Source organism: Oncorhynchus kisutch, linkage group LG10, assembly GCF_002021735.2.
Source record: "Oncorhynchus kisutch isolate 150728-3 linkage group LG10, Okis_V2, whole genome shotgun sequence".
NCBI classification, from domain to species: Eukaryota; Metazoa; Chordata; class Actinopteri; order Salmoniformes; family Salmonidae; genus Oncorhynchus; species Oncorhynchus kisutch.
The window spans coordinates 60,955,634-60,977,755 of record NC_034183.2 but is presented as its reverse complement, the minus strand read 5'-3'; the positions used below and the strand labels follow the sequence as shown (position 1 = coordinate 60,977,755).

General features: G+C 41.7%; 1 protein-coding gene across 1 annotated transcript; it reads right to left on the bottom strand.

Moving 5' to 3' along the window:
• Nucleotides 1-4,326: 4,326 nt before the first annotated feature.
• Nucleotides 4,327-8,451, bottom strand: LOC109898647 (uncharacterized). Its single transcript, XM_031834484.1, has 2 exons — nucleotides 7,927-8,451; nucleotides 4,327-6,758 (listed from the first exon to the last, which is right to left on the bottom strand). The coding sequence occupies exon 2, from the start codon at nucleotides 6,661-6,663 to the stop codon at nucleotides 5,491-5,493; it is 1,173 nt and encodes a 390-aa protein (XP_031690344.1). The 5' UTR covers nucleotides 6,664-6,758; nucleotides 7,927-8,451; the 3' UTR covers nucleotides 4,327-5,490.
• Between the last annotated feature and the right edge of the window lie 13,671 nt (nucleotides 8,452-22,122).

Sequence of the window (22,122 nt, the reverse complement as noted above, 5' to 3'; positions counted from 1 at the left end):
AATTGCAATTTGTACAAAATGTTACGAATTTGCAATACATTAGATATGTTACGAATTCCAATTTGTTGTGGCTAACATTAGCTAGGTGGCTAACGCTAATGTTAGCTAGGTGGCTAACGTAAGCTAGGCTAGGGGTTAGGGGTTATGGTTAGGGCTAAGGACAGGAGGTTGGTGGCACCTTAATTGGGGAGGACGGGCTGATAGTAATGTCTGGAATGGAATTAGTTGAATGGTATCGAACTAATCAAACTCATGGTTTCCATGTGTTTGATACCATTCCATTTACTCCTTTCCAGACATTATTATGAGTTGTTCTCCCCTCAGCAGCCTCCTGTGATGTGAAGGTTAGGAGTTAGGTTAAAGTTAGGGTTTGGGGAAGGATGTAGCTAAAAAGTAATAAATAGTTGCTAATTAGCTCAAATGTTCAAGTTGTTTGTGATGAGTTTCGATCACGTGTTACATGCCCACCTATCCACCCTACGAAAAAAGTATTCAAATGTATGCACTCACTACTGTAAGTCGCTCTGGATAAGAACATCAGCTGAATGACTAAAATGTAAAAAATAAATCAAATGCAACCATACCAAACGTAACATGGCATGCTATTTTGAGTGTTCCAGATTTCTGTTTACTATTTTACGTCTAGTCTGAGACCAGGTTGATCACTCATGCCAAGCAAGAACAGGATGAAAATTAGTTTTAGTAATTTGTAGACATATTGCAGTAAATTGTCTGATTTTGTTGTGACATTGGCTCTCATTTCCAGCAGCTGTGGCCTTGTGGTTCGATGCATCTGGTTACAGTTTTTGCATAACCGCTTGAACCTCAAGAGCTCAGTACCTCATTCTCATCTGATAAAGACATTGAAACCTCTTTATACTGTAGGCTACTTTATTGGCATCCTCCCTCTTATGAGGCATCCAGCCAGTCCTTTTGTTCCGATCAAAACTGCCGTGGACACAACAAAATGCATTAAATAATACCGTTATCGCTCCAGTTGTTTCCATGGCTCTCTGTGACGCAAGACAGAACAGGCACAGGTTGTAAGGTCAGATAGTGGAGGGCAGATGGACTGGAGAGAGGAAGAGGGTGTAATCATCACAAAGCACAGGAGGTCACAGTCTACCTCCTAAGCATGAGTCTGTCCCACCAGGAATTCATTTACCAGGAAAAAAGCAGAATGAGAGTGAAAATGAGCAGTCAACCTTCCCCGTGCTGTAACTACATGGCATCTTCATATCCAGCTAGGACATAGGCCTAGGCCTAAGATATATTGCTCATTCCAAGTCAAGATATGCATTAAATGAACAAAAGGATATGGATATTTCCGACAAATCATTTTTGTCAAGGGTCACAGATTACAGATTACATTCCAAAAGTCTAAACTGTCATTACTGTACTGGGTAACACATTTCTGAACTGGCAATAACAGCAATAAATACAATTGCAGTCATATTTTAGTTCACTATTTGGGAAGTACCAAAAACACACAAACTCAACCAATGTGTTACAATTGTGTATTTAAAACTATGTAAAGTGCTACCTTCTATATGATGTAAGACGACAGGGGGCTTTAATGATCAACTAAGACTGTCTTTACTGAATGGTGTGCATTGCACATTTCATGCAAAACATGACCATTCAGTAATGAAAGTCTTAGTTGATCATTAAAGCCCCCTGTCGTCTGCCCTCCACTATCTGACCTTACAACCTGTGCCTGTTCTGTCTTGCGTCACAGAGAGTCATGGAAACAACTGGAGCGATAACGGTATTATTTAATGCATTTTGTTGTGTCCACGGCAGTTTTGATCGGAACAAAAGGACTGGCTGGATGCCTAAAGGGCTGTTTCCAATTGCAGATGCTTTTATTTGATCTCTCTCATTATCTTCAAGGCCCTGGTTCCTTCTCATGTGACCGGAGAGAGCAGCAGGGCATGGAGGGCTCAATCTTTGTTCAGCATATGCTCTCTGTCTCTGTCTTTCTCTCTCTCTCTTTCTCTCTTTCTTCAACCGACCCACTTGAGCTTTCAAATGCACTTTGCGGATCTACCTGCAATGCCATGCATTTTATTGTGTATCATTGTGCTATTGAACACAGAGTCACAGACACAAGTGCGGCTCCATGTGCCTCATTTGTTTCACAAATGAGCAGGTTGACTCACCATTCGTGAAAGGTTTTCTATGTGTTTCTTTGTATTGTGGATAAATAATGGAGGTAGCGAGCATGCAGCAATACCTTCCTCAAACATGTCAATGATAGAAACAACCTTGAGAGCAAATGCATGTTTTATTAATTTGGGTCATATGGAGGCTTAGAGGATTGGTCCTCATTTTTCTATGTCTAGTAATTGCTGTTTACCTGAAGATGCCACTCATTGCCTACTCTATGTCCATCTCATCACCTGGAGAGAACCCCAAACATGGACCAAGCACCGCCATGCTTCCATTATACCCCTCTCTCTCCCATTCCTCTTTGTTCAGAGCTGAAGCATTGGCCGTGAACTTGACGCACCCCCCCACTCCCTCTGTACCCCACCCAACCACTCCCCCTCCTAGCTACATATGCATGGGTTCCCATGGTAACTGTCGCACTTCCTGCCTAGCAACCGGCGTTATCTCCCGCTGATAAACAGGGGGGACAGAATGGAGAGGGGAGTAGCAGGGGGGTTGCGGTTTAAGGGGTGTGTTATTGGGGGTTGTTGTGTAGTAGTGAGCTGCTGCAGTAGTAGCTTCATTAACCAGCCTCACTCCTCTCCTCCACCCCCACCCTTCCTCTTCCTCCCACTCTCACTACAGGAATCCCCAATTTGACTGAGGAACCTGTGAATCCAGCTGCAGGTTGAGGAGAGCCTCTCCTTTGTAATGAGATAGGAACGTCACAGGGCTCAGTGAATGGAAGATGTTCTGTACTGGTGGATACATGGAGTACATGGAGGCTGTACAGAGTTCTACTGTCAGCTTGTTTTCTCTTCATCTTGATTGATTTGACTTGTCCACATTGACACACATGCTGGTTTAGATAGGCCTATCTCATTCAATGTAGGGGTTGGTTACTAGGGGCAAATAATTAAATGACTTCATGGGTTAAGTGTTGTTATTGAGTGACATAGCAATTAAACCTTGGTGTAATTTTGCCACTACACCTGCACCAAATAAAATCTGCGACACTGAAATAAACACACAGGCTACTATGTCACGATCTGTGTGCTCTGAATGACAACAATCGCACCATCAGCTAGCCTACTCAACAAATGGTAGTCTTTGCTGCCACCTAGTAGTTTCTAAAGTTATTATGCTATTATATTTATAACTGCGCTCTGATCTGCTTTGGTTTGTCAAGGGATTTCAATATGGGAAATTAATACTGTTCAGACAAATTATAGTTTTAAAATGTCATTGGTATGACACATCTGAGACTAAGTAGGTAAATATCTTAGTAAAAAATCTGCATGATGACTGATTCAATGGTTACCGTGCAGGGAGTGTAATTCATTTTGTTATGATGTAATCTTATTTCGTTAATGTGAATGTGTCTTCAGACCCAGTCTAGCTCATACCACCCACATCCCCTGAAATCCCCTGTAATGACAATAATTGCAATTCCTCTGTGGCTGTGACCTCGAACACACACTAGCTCATGACTGGCATGCAGACTCCACCCCTCAGGACTCGTTTGCTCCTGTCTGGATAGACAAAGCTCTATAGTCTTACTTGTCCAATCTGTCTCGCACTGCTGCTCTTCCTACATACGTAGCTATGTGTAAATTAGGTCTCAGACAGGAGAAAAATGTGACAGATGATATTCATTTAGGTTGAATATTCTAAATAGTTGACTTTTGTGCTTGCTGATGAAATATGTTCTCAAAAGGCTACTACTTAATCCCCAAAGAAATCTTTGAGTCAATGTAGAACAATCACTCCTCATCTGTTAGATAATGTGAGACAAAGCAAGATACATTATTCTTTAAAAACAGGATACATATTTCCACAGTCTAAGTGGAGACTGCAACATGTTGTTTTCTCAGTGACTTAATAGATGGAGGAAATCTATGATAATGCATGCTTTAGTGGATATATTGGTGTCCTAACAGTGGGAGGATCAAGTGCAGGGGTGGGCAATCATTTTTGCTCGAGGGCCACATTGGGATTTCAAAATTCAACAGACGGTCGCACACATTTTCTCTTTACTCAAACCTCCCGCGGGTCAGATTGAATGGGCTCACAGGTCATTGCCCATCCCTGATACTGTATGTTGCCATCCCTGATCAAGTGGCTACTTGACTTTTAGATGATTAGAAAGTGTATAATCAAAATGAGACACAAATATTTCATTTTAAAAGATTTATTCACAGTACAAAAAATGTATTTTCATACAGATATTCACATAACAACACATGTTTTCATCACCTAGATACAGTTTACAGTGCATGTCTAGTAATTACACAGACCATGTACTCTTTGGACAAGGCTAACAAAAAGTATTTGACTGAGACATGAAAACACTTTCACTAGTTGCCAGACACAGTGTGTTATCCTACATGAAGCATATCACATTTCAATGATTGACATGGTGTGTGTCTGTCCTCACAGCTATGCTGTTGACTGTGTAATGGAATGATAGAGTATTAGTTGATTTCCAATTGTCATCATCCAAAGTCCATTGTGTTGCAATACATTAAAGAGATGACAATAGTTCAAAGTCCCCATTCAGGGACTGGAGACCATCACCTTTCAGGTTATCTGTCCTCAGTGCCCTTTCTATGGTTGTGTTTACAGTTTAAAAGAATGTGGTGTTCTTTCCTCATGCATATTCAAAACCAATTAGTGCCAATGCCACAGCACTAATAATGAGTTTGTTGAAGCTCCAGTTGAATTACAGTGTACATTAGTTCAGCACCAGTTCACCTCAATGCCTCAATCACTGACATTGCTTTTCTGTGGCTGTGAGACCTTGAGAAGCAGCATTGTTGTACATGCAGAGTGGATGTGACAGTCAATAATACAGTATCCTCTGGAGAGGTGAGGCAGTGTCCTCTTGTGTCAGAGTGTTTTTGAGGGTCACACAGTGTATGGGGTAGATGGCCACAAGTGAACCAACACATATAGCTTTGTGCTTTAATAAGGTGATGATGGGACTTCGTCCCTGTTACAGAAACTGTTCTCAATTGAGACGCAGATACGCATTTAGGATTTAAGAGTAGAAAATCAGGACAACTCAAAATTAGAGGGTAAAAATACACACACTCCTAAACATAAAGGTAAATAGTTGGAATTGAGTAGTTGGGGTGGATCATAGTCCAGTTGGCCCAGGGCATTGGTTTGTCACTGTAGCAGCTCAGTGTGCCATGGTACTGTGGTGTTTAGAGTCTCTGTTCCCATCTATCTCATTTTCACCATGTGTGTGTGCTTATGTTAGTATGCGAGCTCAGATTGAGCTTCCTCTTCTGAGATGGGACAGTTCACCGAGCATCCACTGACCCAGTCCTGGGCTCAGTTCACTTTAGCCAGCAGCTGCTCTGAGAACAGTTTCTTGAGCTGGGCCACCTCTTCGCTGAGGGAGCTGAGGTGGGACTTGAGGACATTGTTCTCTGTATGGTAATGAGACTCTGTCTGGCCCTGTAGGGTTGTACATACTGAGTGGACATACTGAGTGGACTCTTGCTGTTGTCGCCCCCTCCTGGTCTCCTCTCCCTCCTGCTTATGTGGCCAGACTCCTGCCCCCTCAGCTCCACCCAACATGATGTGTCCGTTGACTGCCTCCCGGGGACCGTCTCTTGCTCCCATTGACTGTATGGGGCTGTGCCTGTTGTCCTCTCCACTGCTGAGGATCTTGAAGCGCATTTTGTGAGGAAAGTTCTTTATGCCCTCCCCAGACTCCACTTTCCCCATCATCACTCTGGAGAGCTCCCCAGGGAAGTGTCCACTGTGGTGCACCTGCGCCTCTGCAGGGGAGTGGTGGAGCTCGTAGCCCAGCTCCTCTGCTCTGTGTGGGGACAGTTTGCCATGATCACTCAGTCGGTCCTCAAAGGAGAGGGGGCTCCCTAAACTGGAGCTGCCAGGGGTGGAGAATCCAGAGTCCTCTGACATGCTGCCAGCGTCCCTGGAGCCTTGCACGCTGAACTGGCCCCCGTGGGCAGCAGGGTGGCTCCCTGGTCCACTGGGCAGATAGTAGTGTGGAGCCAAGGTCTGTGGAGCACAGGGGGCTGTGGGGAGGGGCAGGATGGGTGTGTTGGAGGGATCTTTGACCAGGCCGAAGCGGAACTTGAGTGCCAGCAGCTCGGCCCTGAGACGTGCATTCTCCTCCAGCAGCGCCAGCACGCGATTCTCCACCACCATGTCGTTGACGCGGCGCTTCTCCCTGGAGCGCTTGGCCGCCTCGTTGTTCTTCTTGCGCTTGTCCCAATAGCCGTCATCCTTCTTCTCGCTGGGAATGAACTCACGCTTCCGTCTGAGGGCGTTTCCAGAGGTGGGCAGGTCATTGGTGCGCTTCAGAGCAGAGGTGCGTCCAAGCAGAGAGCGGGCCAGCAGACTGCTAGAGGTCAGGATGGACACGGCCTCATCTGTGAAGGACAGGGTCTCACCAGGTGCAGCACTGGACTCCCCACCGCTCTGCTCCCTCATGTCTTGAGAATCTTCTTCAAACATCTCACTGGTCACACTCATGGTTTTGCTGTGTTGAGATGTTCTGTTCTTCAGATAGTGTCTCAAAATCCAGTGTCGTGGAATGTTATGGTGGTAAATTGTTGCAATAATCCCACCTAGCGTTCAAAAGAGGAAGAAGAAATGGAGAGGGGAATTTAGTTGTTATGCAAGACCAGTTACAACACAATGTTATGTAACCCCATTACATCTTTCCAGTTCAACTGGAGCTACTTGCACAACAACCCCACATGACTCTTGAATAAGAACCATGATGTACTAAGTGCTAGACAGACATGTCGATCTCTTTTGAAAATGTTTACAATATAATAATCAAAGTGGGCTCCTGCCAGTCTTAAGGTTAAAGGGTTAATTATAAGATCTATATTCGTATTCCTTTAATAAATAAGAGGCTAAAAGGTTTGTTTTTTCCCCTCCCAATTCTAAAGAAAACTTTTATTTATTATCCCTGTTCTGACGCAATGACTGGAACTGAAGTCGCTTCATCAGACTAAATCAGTGTTAACCTACATGTAAGTTAATAACATAGTGTTATATAACACACCGTATCAATCTCTAGAACAATCTGTGCAATGACCTGCATTGATTGCCTTGTCTATTTTTTATTTCACCAAAACAAAATGGCTTAACAGTTTGAGTTCACGATCAGACGTCATATCTTTCAGGAATCGAATTGCATCAAGGACATTTATTAGAGCACTAGCCTGGTTTGCAAGTTGATAATACTCCGCGCCCAACTGCTATTCCCTACGTGAATTTACGATTGGTTCGCTGTAATAGATCGAACTGTTAACCGAGCTACAGTACATCCCTAAACGAAGACTGAACTAGTTCTTCTCTAACCGTTTAGTGGATGTCATTCTAAATTCTAGTCAGATATACAAAAGGAACGAAATACCTGTTCCACTAAATCTATTCAGATCATCTCAATTCATCATCATTTTGACTGTAAAGTGATCTACTGAATAGATCACTGGCGATGCCTAATAATGACATTTGTGGAGTAGTTGTGTGTGTGTGTGTGTGTGTGTGTATGTATGTATGTATGTATGTATATAAATAACATTTATTTTACTTCTAAAGCTGAATCGAAAGTTGGCTATAGTTTTCTTTACTTGGTATATTTGATATTATTTAACCTCAAATCATCGTAGCCTACATAATTGATAGGCTTCTGTCGTAGGCAACAATGTTACATTTATATTCTCTGTAGTATAAAGAAGGCACTGTTGAAATACACCTCATGAGTGAAAATTGTGAAATTACCTTGAGTTGGATTCTCGTTGTCTCAGAAAAACACCGATCTTTCAATTTCAGAAACGTGTCACAATTTAACAGAGCGATCGTAATAATTCAGCAGCTTCGATTCAGCACTGGGTCATCGAGTACACAGGATACTTTGTTTCCTGCACGGAGTAGGTTACTGTTAGCCTACTCAATATTAGGCTACTAGTCTCCCTGACACCTTGCGTCTCGCGTTTCTGCTCCACTTGGAATGCTGCAGCTCCTATTTGTTTCTTTCCCGGTGAAGTTCATCCGAGGACGTTTCGTATCCTCACTTGAACCAATGGGCCGCATATGTGTGGTGCGCTCACTGAGACCGCCTCTCTCCCTGCCAAGACCCACCCCGCAAGGGACAGCTCACATAACGTTATCCTGCTCATGCATCATCAACTGAACTCGCTAGCCCATCCTTTCGTAACAATGAAGTAATATTGCCATCCCTGGCTCCCTCTCACTCTCCCTGCAGATTTCCAATAGACCTATGCTCTTCAACCAAAAATCAGCTTTAAAGGACGGCAAACGCGGTATCACGTCAAAGTGAGTGACAGATCAGAGTTGTTGGAATAGAATTGAGAAAGAAAATGCCAGCAGTCATTATGTAAGCACTTCACAGTTTTCTAGCATATGGTGATCTCCACTGAATCCATTCTCATTATAAAGGAGATATCCCTAAATAAAACCTGTATGTGTCTGGAGGGATATAGTTCAGGGAAATACTTTCTGTTTTCCATATGGCTTCTTATGCAATGATCCATCTTTCACAGTGTCAATGAACTCCTTAACATAAGCCAAGAGATTGACCCAGCCTTGTGAAATATTCTCAGAATCTCAGAAAAACACAGTATAGGCCTATACATACCATAATGGAACATACTAAAGAAGTGTTTTGGATTTACTTACAGAATAATATAAAATGCTCTGAGACCAGGTTGCAACCATAAGGGTTCCATGAAAACAGCAGAATTCAGCAGTCACATGAGCTTTTAGAGTGGAACATACTGTATGCATCAGTCGAATGACCACCAAGCATCTTATGAAAATAAATCCTGGGTTTAAAAAATACTCTCTTGAATTAGTTTCAAATACAGACCATAGGCAACAGCTTGAGACTTTAGGAAATTATTTCCCCCGCTGTCAGTCGTGTTCCTATAGGATTAATAGATTTTAAACCATTTTCTTCCATCTATGGAATTTGATCTGGAAATAGATAAATACACATTTTTCTAATCTAAATTGGTTAAACTACACACATATACGGAGTATACCAAACATTAGGAAAATCTTCTTAGTATTTAGTTGCACCCCTCCCTTTTGCCCTCAGAACAACCTCAATTCATCGGGCAAGGAGTATACAAGGTGTGGAAAGCATTCCACAGGGATGCTGGCCCATGTTGACTCCAATGCTTCCCATAGTTGTGTCAAATTGTCCAGGTGTCCTTTGGGTGGTGGACCATTCTTGATACACACAGAAAACTGTTGACGAAAATGACAGATTTGTACCTTGTCAGCTCAGGGGTTTGAACTTGCAACCAGATTTGTATACATACACAATCCATGTCTCAATTGTCTCAAGGTGTAAAAATCCTTCTTTAAACAGTCTCCTCCCCTTCATCTACACCAATTTGAAGTGGATTTAACAAGTGACATCAATAAGGGATCATAGCTTTCACCTTAATTCACCTGGCAAGTCTGTCATGGAAAGAGCACAGTGTTGTTATTAATGTTTTGTACGCTCTGTGTATAATACTCAATGAACTGGTTGCTGACTTCATAATATATCATATCTGTTCTTAGGCAAAATAAGATGAAATTAATTACAATGATTAAATTAATATTAACTCATCATGTACTTTTGATGTTCATCTGTTTATACAGTGTGATGTCCATTGACCACTCGGCCTACAATAGCCAGGCGCTGCAAGGTGCTAGTGATGTCATTTCCCAATTATCACCCTCTCTGTCCATTTGGTATGACCACAGGGGTTCTTCCAGCCCTCTCCACTAACTATGCAACCACTACGCACCCACCACAGCTGGCACAGTGCCTGCCTTGGTTCTCTCCCCCTCAACAATCCCTTCAACAAAGCCTGCATGAGTGCTTGCTGTTTGCGTGGGTCTTGGTTGCAGAATAGATCATTTGTGTTTGATGCAAAGCAAAGATATAAACAAACAAAAGATCACGTGAATCCTTCTGTAGTGGCAGTGGTCTGAGGCCCTCTCCTCTGACGTTACTAAACCGCCAGTGTGTCATTAGTAGCTAATGAGGTGGTTGTTCTGGGTCAGGATGAATTCCAGCCCATCTGGTCCAGCAAATGGCACAAAGTCCTGTTTTTTTGCAGGGAGAGCACAATCAGTAATACTACTGGTGTGCATGCAGTAGCCTCTGTTTGGGATGCAGTACAAACTAGTCTCTTCTCAATGTATTTTCTATTAGGTTGTAATAGTTACAAAATGCAGGTCTCTCATTAACTAACACATTACAAAGTTACATCAGGATTTTGCTCCTTTAAACTGTACTACACTGTGCTGTGAAGGTTCTATTCTATGGGGGCAGGGTTGAGGAGTAATGGATTACATGTAATCCGTTACATGTAAGGGATTACAAACATGTAACTGTAATCCGTTACATTACCGGCAAAAATATTGTAATCAGATTAGAGATACTTTTGAAAAACTGATTACTTCGAGGGTTACTTTTAAATTCAGAAAGAATATTTGCGAAAAACATTTTTTTGACACTTCTCTGTTTTCTCAATGACTTTTAAATCAGAATTTAAAAAAACGCGCTAGTTGAAGTTTGTTTCATCTGAGCGAGTCTGACCACAAATCAGAGACCACCACTATGATGACACATCAAATGTGTTCGATGGATCGCGGGAAAAGAGCAGGAATAGTGTTTTGTAGGCTATAGTCCCAGCTACTGTATGTCTTTCAATGGTACAACTGCTGTCGGCATATAAAGATGATCCAACTTGAATAAACGCTTGGAGGTAAGGATGACAGCAGTGGTGTAGTCTATGGCGATATATACATCCACTTATTATTGATATCTACATAGCGCATTGATGTGTCACACTGCTGCTCTCTCATTTAGCTATTTGCGCCGTGCGGATTGTGGTTGTTGTGGATGAATTCAAGAAGTTTAAGTTGTAAATCAATCATTGTTCTTGAAATCAGTGGACAGTCAGTGAAAAATGCGCTCTTGCAACAGCATATGGAATAAAAGTGGGGCATTTATCTAATTCATGCAGATAAAAAAATCCATAGGCCTAATGGACACATGCTCAAACTCACACCCTTTTTGATAGACTTAAATGGGCAGTCTGTAGTTGCTACATCCATTTTGGACTTATACATTATTTATAGTAATATAAGGATATAATTTAATTGTATTATTATATGTAGTAGACAGAAATAGGTTAGATGAAGAAAAATGTAATATCCATATGTGGCCAGCTTATGTAAACTTTAACATTGATTTAAGTTGTTTAATTGGTAACATACATTTTTGTCTTCTTCTAATGCATCTTAAGGGGAAAGTATTCTGAAAGTAACTGAATGTAATCAGATTACGTTACTGAGTTTGGGTAATCCAAAATGTACGTTACTTTGGACAGGTAACTAGTAACTTAACGAATTACATTTAGAAAGTAACCTACCCAACCCGTATGGGGTCAGGGATTAGTTGGAAGACCCATTTTCTCCGGTGTTCTTCTGTACAGAACTCAATGTACATGGTGAGGTCACTGTCCTCCTCACTGTGTTTGCCATGGCTATCACAGGCCAAAGGAGATCAAACATCATGGGGCCAGGCACTAGTATATTTATCTATTTATCTTACTGCAAGCTGGGGTGGGGTAGGTGGGAGATAGCTGGGATGCATGCATGTATTCACAGACGTAATTGAACAGGTCATACTCCAATTCATATAATGGTACTCATTATCAGTGTCTTCAATTGAGTTAAAGGAACACTTTGATGTAACTGTAACTACACTGTAACACAGCCTGCTTTTTTTTGCCTTATTTGCCTGAAATACACATTCACTCGAGGCATTACACACTCGCATCATATAGTGATCTCTATACATATAAATATCTCTGTCCTACCTGCCAAGTGGGTGGTACACAGTGGCACAGAGGGACTCACAGTTCAGGCTGTTAATCCCAGCAAGACTGATCGACAGAATTGACCACTGGGAAAGGGCAGGGAGGTTTTAGTGAAAGATGGTGGTACAGTGATGTTGTATAACGTCCTCTGGGACACACTGGGATCGTGCCTAAAATACCAACATGAGGAGTCCACCGAGGAGAACAAAGGCCATGATCTCTATACTGTACTGTACATTCTGTTCTATTGACACACATGAATGATTGCTGTAACCTGGTCTCAGAGCATTTCATATGATTCTGTACGTAAATCCGGGATATTCTACGTTTCGTATGGTATGTATTCATTTGTGGATGTCCATCACCCATTTCGTATGATATGTTACGAATTACAATTTGTATTATATGTTATGAATTTGTAAATCGTACAATATGTTACGAATTTGCAAAATTTACAATATGTTAGGAATTCTAGTTAGGTGGCTAACATTAGCTAGCTGGCTAATATTACCTTGGTTACGTTAAGTAGTTGAAAAGTTGCTAATTAGCTTAAATGCTATAGTTGTCCGTGATGAGATTCAAACTCGAAACCTAGATGTTCGCGTTGTACTCCCACTCATCCACTACAACCAACCACCTTAGCCTTAGTAACCATCTATCTTATGTAACCATACAAAACATAACATTTCATACTAATACCAGATTTTAATTTACTATGCTACGTCTAGTCTATGAGACCAGGCTGGATTACTGCAGGAAAAGATTTCACAACACTTCCTGCTCACCTGGACCACACCTTGTCAAAGTTTCTCTCTCCTTCTTTCTTTCTTTCTTTCTTTCTTTGTCTCTCTTCGTTGTGCCCCCCCTCGCAGTCTCTATCTCTCGTCAAACTCTTTCAACCCTGTTGGCCTGTCTTGGATCATATCACAGCCTCATTCCAGAAGCTGTTTATTGTGTCTCAGTTTAGATAATGGGCTGTAACACGTTGACACGTTGCATCACTTATCTGACCTGCACTCATTGACACGCTGTAGTGTCTAGTAAAACTACAGCATATCAGTTATTGCCGTTGCAGACACCCCAACCTGAAACAAAACTGTCATGTCCACATTTGACCCTCCTTTATAGGCTCAGCACCATCTATCCCTCCACTATCCCCTCCATACAGAGTCACATGTGCACTGTGCTGTAAAATGCTAGTTTAATTCTATATAGAATTCCACAATCTTGCAACATTTAGATTTCCTGGATTTAGAATGAACTTCAAGCTCTGAATCAATGCTCCTCTGAGAGTTCCACACAGAAACACATTCATGTAACTCCCATCGAATCATCTATACACACAGACACCACTGCTTCATAATCATAATCATATGAGTTGTATTGCGGCTCCTAATAATAGAACATGACTCATTTTGTGTAACTTGGGGGTCTGTTTCATAACAGGGGGACTTAGCCCCCCCCTTCTTAAATGGGCAATATGCTATTGCTACATACATTTTTTTTTACAAATTAATTATATATACCCATTGATTCTTGAGCATATTTTAACTGCCATGCCCCATCAGAACTATAAATATAAGCTTATTTTACTCCATTGTTTGTAAACAGTGCAATTGTAAACTAACACTGTATAGCCTCAAAACATGGTTAAAACTATCATTTTGACATCATGGATGGTCAGTCCTTGCATCCATAGCTTTGTCTATGGATTTTAGAGTGAGTTACATTTCCCCAGCCCCATCCCTCAGCTGTTTAACAGAACAGCAGCAACGTTGTTATAGTTTGAACTGCAGATTGCCCCTTTAACTCTATACTGTATGTCTATCACTCTCCATCTACTAAATCCAAAGCACACGCACTAACTCACAATGAACACTCAATGAACACACAGAACTTACTCTGTGTTAACATTTTGCCTTGAGGCAAAACCACATGCGTTTCAGTATTAACCTCTGACACACACATGAGAAAAACATGAGAAAAACAGAGCATTGTGACGAGGAACACAAGACCTCAGAGCCCTTCCTTCCACATGCTTCTATTCCTGGATTCTAAAATACGTCACACAGTTGCCACAGCAACCACTGCTGGTTGCAGAGAGGAGGGATGTGATGAAATAATCATAAAATGGGCAGGTAACAAATGGAAAATCATGTTTTCACATCCAGATCAGATCAATAAACCAGAAAAATACTTTCAGCCTCAAGTCATTTTCTTCACAATATGTTGAAAAGCACAAATGTTAATGATGCATGTGCAGACAGAGTATGAAAGCCATGTCTAGCCGTTCTTATTTTAGGTTGAGCTCTGTAAGCAGTTCTCTAGCTCAGTGCCAGGTCGGCTCCAGGAAGGAGTGCAATCTGCATTATTTCCTGTAACTGGGAGGTAATGACCTTGTCACCTAATGCCATTATGTGACTCAATGTGTCACCAATCCATGTGTTGTTCAATGGGCACACTTTGACCTACAATCCTGGCTAGCTGCAGAGCGGATGTGACAGCTGTCTAGTGTGCAATTGTAAGAGGCAGTGCTCATTGAAAGTAGTCCTTTTTTCTTTGAACATAGCCTCTGATAAACTCTTGTATTGGTTTCAAAGAGCATTAAAGCATATGGAATATAGTCTATTATGCAATACAATATGTTATTGCCTTCTTCCACTCTATTGAAATACAAATTAACAAGGAACTGAATGTATTTACAGTGGGGGGGAAAAGTATTTTGTCAGCCACCAATTGTGCAAGTTCTCCCACTTAAAGATGAGAGAGGCCTGTAATTTTCATCATAGGTACACTTCAACTATGACAGACAAAATGAGGAAAAAATCCAGAAAATCTATCATTTATTTGCAAATTATGGTGGAAAATAAGTATTTGGTCACCTACAAACAAGCAAGATTTCTGTCTCTCACAGACCTGTAACTTATTCTTTAAGAGGCTCCTCTGTCCTCGACTCGTTACCTGTATTAATGTCACCTGTTTGAACTTGTTATCAGTATAAAAGACACCTGTCCACAACCTCAAACAGTCACACTCCAAACTCCACTATGGCCAAGACCAAAGAGCTGTCAAAGGACATCAGAAACAAAATTGTAGACCTGCACCAGGCTGGGAAGACTGAATCTGCAATAGGTAAGCAGCTTGGTTTGAAGAAATCAACTGTGGAAGCAATTATTAGGAAATGGAAGACATACAAGACCACTGATAATCTCCCTCGATCTGGGGCTCCACGCAAGATCTCACCCCGTGGGGTCAAAATGATCACAAGAACGGTGAGAAAAAATCCCAGAACCACACAGGGGGACCTAGTGAGTGACCTGCAGAGAGCTGGGACCAAAGTAACAAAGCCTACCATCAGTAACACACTACGCCGCCAGGGACTCAAATCCTGCAGTGCCAGACGTGTCCCCCTGCTTAAGCCAGTACATGTCCAGGCCCGTCTGAAGTTTGCTAGAGAGCATTTGGATGATCCAGAAGAAGATTGGGAGAATGTCATATGGTCAGATGAAACCAAAATATAACTTTTTGGTAAAAACTCAACTTGTCGTGTTTGGAGGACAAATAATGCTGAGTTGCATCCAAAGAACACCATACCTACTGTGAAGCATGGGAGTGGAAATATTTATATTTAGTTTTCTGCAAAGGGACCAGGACGACTGATCCGTGTAAAGGAAAGAATGAATGGGGTCATGTATCATGAGATTTTGAGTGAAAACCTCCTTCCATCAGCAAGGGCATTGAAGATGAAACGTGGCTTGGTCTTTCAGCATGACAATGATCCCAAACACACCGCCCGGGCAACGAAGGAGTGGCTTCGTGAGAAGCATTTCAAGGTCCTGGAGTGGCCAAGCCAGTCTCCAGATCTTAACCCCATAGAAAATCTTTGGAGGAAGTTGAAAGTCCGTGTTGCCCAGCAACAGCCCCAAAACATCACTGCTCTACAGGAGATCTGCATGGAGGAATGGGCCAAAATACCAGCAACAGTGTGTGAAAACCTTACAGAAATCGTTTGACCTCTGTCATTGCCAACAAAGGGTATATAACAAAGTATTGAGATAAACTTTTTTTATTGACCAAATACTTATTTTTCACCATAATTTGCAAATAAATTCATTAAAAAGTCTACAATGTGATTTTCTGGATTTTTTCCCCCTCATTTTGTCTGTCATAATTGAAGTGTACCTATGATGAAAATTACAGGCCTCTCTCATCTTTTTAAGTGGGAGAACTTGCACAATTGGTGGCTGACTAAATACTTTTTTGCCCCACTGTATATTTGTTGTGCAACTACTCTACTGTGACATCTGTCATGAAGTCAAACACATTGTTAAGTTGTCATGAAATAAGATATAAATCCTCAGAGCTTGTGACGGAGGGAGTTGTGTGTGGGAGGGGGGTCTTAGTTGTATTATTCTTACTGGTGGGTTGGTGTTGTTGAACAATCTATAGCACAGAGGGGTGGGGGTAGAGAGTGAGTGCATGACAAGGGTTATGTAACCCATGCTGTGCACTTACATAATACATTCATAATCAGCCTCAAGGACAGATATATATGGCCTAGATTCCACCTTGTGCCTGCCAGCATACCAGTGGCACAGTGTCCTGAACACTAATTTCACTGCTGGCTGCAGAGGGAAAAGGCTTGGGATTGTTCAGCATATGTATAGTTTTTGCAGATTTTTTATGTCAGATATAGTGATATGTGTCTAAGGAAGACAAAAAATGCATTTGCAATAAAAATGTTGAGACAAATATGGCCACAGATGTTTTGGTGTGAGGCTGATAGACTTACTTTTTTGGTTCGCTAATCCCTCCTGTAGTTGACAACCTTTAGACATGACATGACACATGAAGGCCTAACACATTGCAAGGCCCTGAGCCATGTCAAACAGATTATTTTCCAAGTGTGCATGCAAGAGCCACCCTGTCATTACTCTATTTATACTTTCACAGCTAGACTCTTCCAGTATGCCATGCTCAAGACATTTTGGAATGTCCCTCTACTCGTGTCACCTCTGCTCTTCCACCAACATTGCTGAGGTTAAGACAAGTTCCAATACTGATTCCACCACACTACCAAAGCTAAAACAAAACTCCCTTTTTTTCCCCACTGCTAACATGACCATATCAGCACAGCCTGGCTCAGTGTAACTCTGTGTATTGTGAAACCGTTAAATGACCTGTCAATCAATATCAGTTGGCCTATGTTCAAAATAGTTGTTGCATCATCCTCAGATAACCGCCTCCCTCTCATTAATTTGAAGTTGAAACATGTTGTACTATCCAGATTAGTGCTGTAGTGTCAGAGTGAATCCACTCAAACAAAGGAACTAGGTTAGTGTTGTTATCAGAGAGGACATCCTCCATCATACTCACTTATTCTGTTGCCAGAGACAACTAAGTACACTTCATAACACCCTCTAATGTAACATGTTGGATCAACACTGCCAGGCACATGCTCATATAGACAGGGGTCTTTCCATCACTGCAATTACACCAATTCATTTTCAGAGTTAGTTAGCAGAATTAGTATTCACAGCTTCAGTGATGGATACTCCTTGTTGGACTAATGTTTTGCCCATGATGTGATGTTGAGGTTTATGTAATGTCTATTGGTGTTCCAGAAAAAGATCCAAAGGCTTTCTCAAGTAAAGGTACTGCAAGTACAGTCTTTCCACGAACTCCATAAATAGAGTAATGGCAGGACAGAGGAAGAACAGTGAAAAAAGGCTTTGAACAGTTGGCTGTAAGAGCTTAACCCAAAGTTACTTCAGCCCCTGATCCTCTGAACAAACCCCATGCCAGAGCCAGCCGCCAAGGCTAATAACACATTCTGATTGGTCAGCGATGGGAACTGTCATCTACTGTCATCAGATATAGGCTATGTAATTGTGACATGGGGACAATAGGTTGGGCTGAGCCTCACTTGCTATCATTCCTTTCCTGGATTGAGAAACCCTGGGGTTTTTCAATTGCTCCATGCTGCTACTTTGACAATTGATAAAGGATTTATTGTGGAAGTGTACAATAATGCATACTGGTGTTGAATCACCACAGAGAAAAGATTCACAGCTGGTGGAGTCTAACTAGCTTGGTATATACCAGACTGATTTACCACTGTAGCGAACCAGTCATGGATCGTTCCATGTCATTTCAGCAAGCCATGACACCCACCATCTCAGATCGTTCTGAAATCATTTCTGTAGTAAGAAGCAGATAAGATAAGCATTCCATAAGCATTTATTGTGTTCAAATATCATTTGATCTCTGAGGAATTAAGCTGACTGATTGCACCCAAATTGGCTATTTTAATATATAGGATTCATATAATCAATAGTTATAGTACTTAACAGCCAATTTGGACCAAACTTTTTTCTAACAATGAGTAAGACATGAGGAATCCAAATAATTAGTCAAACCCCACGCCAATCCCACCCCAACAACAAGTATATAGTGTCAGTTCTCTATGATTGACAAGTAGTATGGAGCTGTGGCTCAGAGTTTTGCATCTTCATCCTATGTAATGTATTCTCAGTAAATTTGGTGTGTACCCCCCTGTTTTCCCCACGATCTAGTGGTAAGAATGAGACATACACCCAACAAATTCAATGACAAATTTCTCTGAACATACTACACTGAACAAAAATATAAACTCAAAATCTACAGTGTTGGTTTCATGAGCTGAAATAAAAGATCCCAGAAATGTCCATACACACAAAAAGCTTATTTCTCTCAAATGTTGTGCACAAATTCGGTTACATCCCTGCATTTCTCATTTGCCAAGATAATCCATCCACCTGACAGGTGTGGCAGGTGGATGATCATTACACAGGTGCATCTTGTGCTGGGGACAATAAAAGGCCACTCTAAAATGTGCAGTTTTGTCACACAACACAATGCCACAGATGTCTCAAGTTTTGAGGGAGTGTGCAATTGGCATGCTGGTTGCAGGGTTGTCCACCAAAGCTGTTGCTAGAAAATGTAATGTTCATATCTCTACCATAAGCCGCCTCCTACGTAATTTTAGAGAATTTGGCAGTACATTCAACCGGCCTCACAACAGCTGACCACCTGTATGGTGTTGTATGGGTGAGCGGTTTGCTGAGGTCAACATTGTGAACAGAGTGATCCATGGTGGGGTTATGGTATTGGCAGGCATAAGCTACGGACAACGAACACAACTGCATTTTATCGATGGCAATTTGAATGCACAGAGATACCGTGATGGGATCCTGAGGCCCATTGTTGTGCCATTCATCCACCACCACCACCTCATGTTTCAGCATGATAATTCACGGCCCCATGTCGCAAGGATCTGTACACAACTCCTGGAAGCTGAAAATGTCCCAGTTCTTCCATGGCCTGCATACTTACTAGACATGTCACCCATTGAGCAAGTTTGGAATGCTCACGATGTGGGGGGTCCGTGGGATGTGGGGGGTCCATGGGATGTGGGGGGTTTGTGGGATGTGGGGGGGTCCGTGATTTGTTTTTGACCATTTCTTTAATTACTCAAGTCTAACTCATTGTTAGAATCGGATTTTAGCTACTATATTTATTCTATATTATGATGAATCCTATAAATTAAAATGGCAAATTTGGGTGCAATTAATTAGGTAAATTTTTTAGAGATTTAATTATATTATATTTCAACAAAATAATGTTGCAGGAATGCTGTAACATTATCTGTTTCTAACAACAGAAACAATTTCAGAACAATCTGAGATGGTGGGTGTCGAACTCCTCTTTCTTGGGCTTTTTGAAGTGGAACTACCCTCATGCAAGCTTGTGGGATCAGGCGGCTCGCAAGTGTGACAATCTTAGGCGTAGTGGGTGAGGAGTCAGGTGCAGGCGGCAGAAAGTTCTGAATAGCGCTTTATTCAGCACCGGGCAAAATAGTCTATACAACGAAACTGAGCGTCATAAAACAAATGCCCAAAACAGGAACCAAACCAAGATCGCACTACCACACATACAAAGTGGGAATAAACAAGCCCGCACGAAGAGCAGGCGGGCCTACCGACTTAAATAGCCAAATTAAAAGTCTAAACAAGAAACAGGTGAAACAAATCAGACCAAACCAACAGAAAAGGGAAAAAGGGATCGGTGGCAGCTAGTAGGCCGGTGACGAGGACCGCAGAGCACCACCTAAACAGGAAGGGGAGCCACCTTCGGTAGGTGTTGTGACAGCAAAGCTAGAGTCCAACTATTCATCATCTAATTGTGACAACCTTGTCTTTGTTGTTGGCCCTTGTAATGTTGTCTTATTGAATTAGACAATTGTTTTTTTTTAAGGGGGAGGGTAAAGAAGGAGAAAGGGAGAGAGCAGGGTATAGTGAGGACAATGGCATACCATAGTTGGGCCATTTGAGGACTGTTGGTTGTTATTACACCATGGACCCTCTTCCAATGTTGGTTTATTAATTTCAATTAATTTATTCAGATGGCAGAACAGGCAAGTCAGAATCTCCTGTAAACAGATGTTATATATACAGTGCCTTGCGAAAGTATTCGGCCCCCTTGAACTTTGACCTTTTGCCACATTTCAGGCTTCAAACAAAGATAAAACTGTATTTTTTTGTGAAGAATCAACAACAAGTGGGACACAATCATGAAGTGGAACGACATTTATTGGATATTTCAAACTTTTAACAAATCAAAAACTGAAATTGGGCGTGCAAAATTATTCAGCCCCCTTAAGTTAATACTTTGTAGCGCCACCTTTTGCTGCGATTACAGCTGTAAGTCGCTTGGGGTATGTCTCTATCTGTTTTGCACATCGAGAGACTGACATTTTTTCCCATTCCTCCTTGCAAAACAGCTTGAGCTCAGTGAGGTTGGATGGAGAGCATTTGTGAACAGCAGTTTTCAGTTCTTTCCACAGATTCTCGATTGGATTCAGGTCTGGACTTTGACTTGGCCATTCTAACACCTGGATATGTTTATTTTTGAACAATTCCATTGTAGATTTTGCTTTATGTTTTGGATCATTGTCTTGTTGGAAGACAAATCTCCGTCCCAGTCTCAGGTCTTTTGCAGACTCCATCAGGTTTTCTTCCAGAATGGTCCTGTATTTGGCTCCATCCATCTTCCCATCAATTTTAACCATCTTCCCTGTCCCTGCTGAAGAAAAGCAGGCCCAAACCATGATGCTGCCACCACCATGTTTGACAGTGGGGATGGTGTGTTCAGGGTGATGAGCTGTGTTGCTTTTACGCCAAACATAACGTTTTGCATTGTTGCCAAAAAGTTCAATTTTGGTTTCATCTGACCAGAGCACCTTCTTCCACATGTTTGGTGTGTCTCCCAGGTGGCTTGTGGCAAACTTTAAACAACACTTTTTATGGATATCTTTAAGAAATGGCTTTCTTCTTGCCACTCTTCCATAAAGGCCAGATTTGTGCAATATACGACTGATTGTTGTCCTTTGGACAGAGTCTCCCACCTCAGCTGTAGATCTCTGCAGTTCATCCAGAGTGATCATGGGCCTCTTGGCTGCATCGCTGATCAGTCTTCTCCTTGTATGAGCTGAAAGTTTAGAGGGACGGCCAGGTCTTGGTAGATTTGCAGTGGTCTGATACTCCTTCCATTTCAATATTATCGCTTGCACAGTGCTCCTTGGGATGTTTAAAGCTTGGGAAATCTTTTTGTATCCAAATCCGGCTTTAAACTTCTTCACAACAGTATCTCGGACCTGCCTGGTGTGTTCCTTGTTCTTCATGATGCTCTCTGCGCTTTTAACGGACCTCTGAGACTATCACAGTGCAGGTGCATTTATACGGAGACTTGATTACACACAGGTGGATTGTATTTATCATCATTAGTCATTTAGGTCAACATTGGATCATTCAGAGATCCTCACTGAACTTCTGGAGAGAGTTTGCTGCACTGAAAGTAAAGGGGCTGAATAATTTTGCACGCCCAATTTGTCAGTTTTTGATTTGTTAAAAAAGTTTGAAATATCCAATAAATGTCGTTCCACTTCATGATTGTGTCCCACTTGTTGTTGATTCTTCACAAAAAAATACAGTTTTATATCTTTCTGTTTGAAGCCTGAAATGTGGCAAAA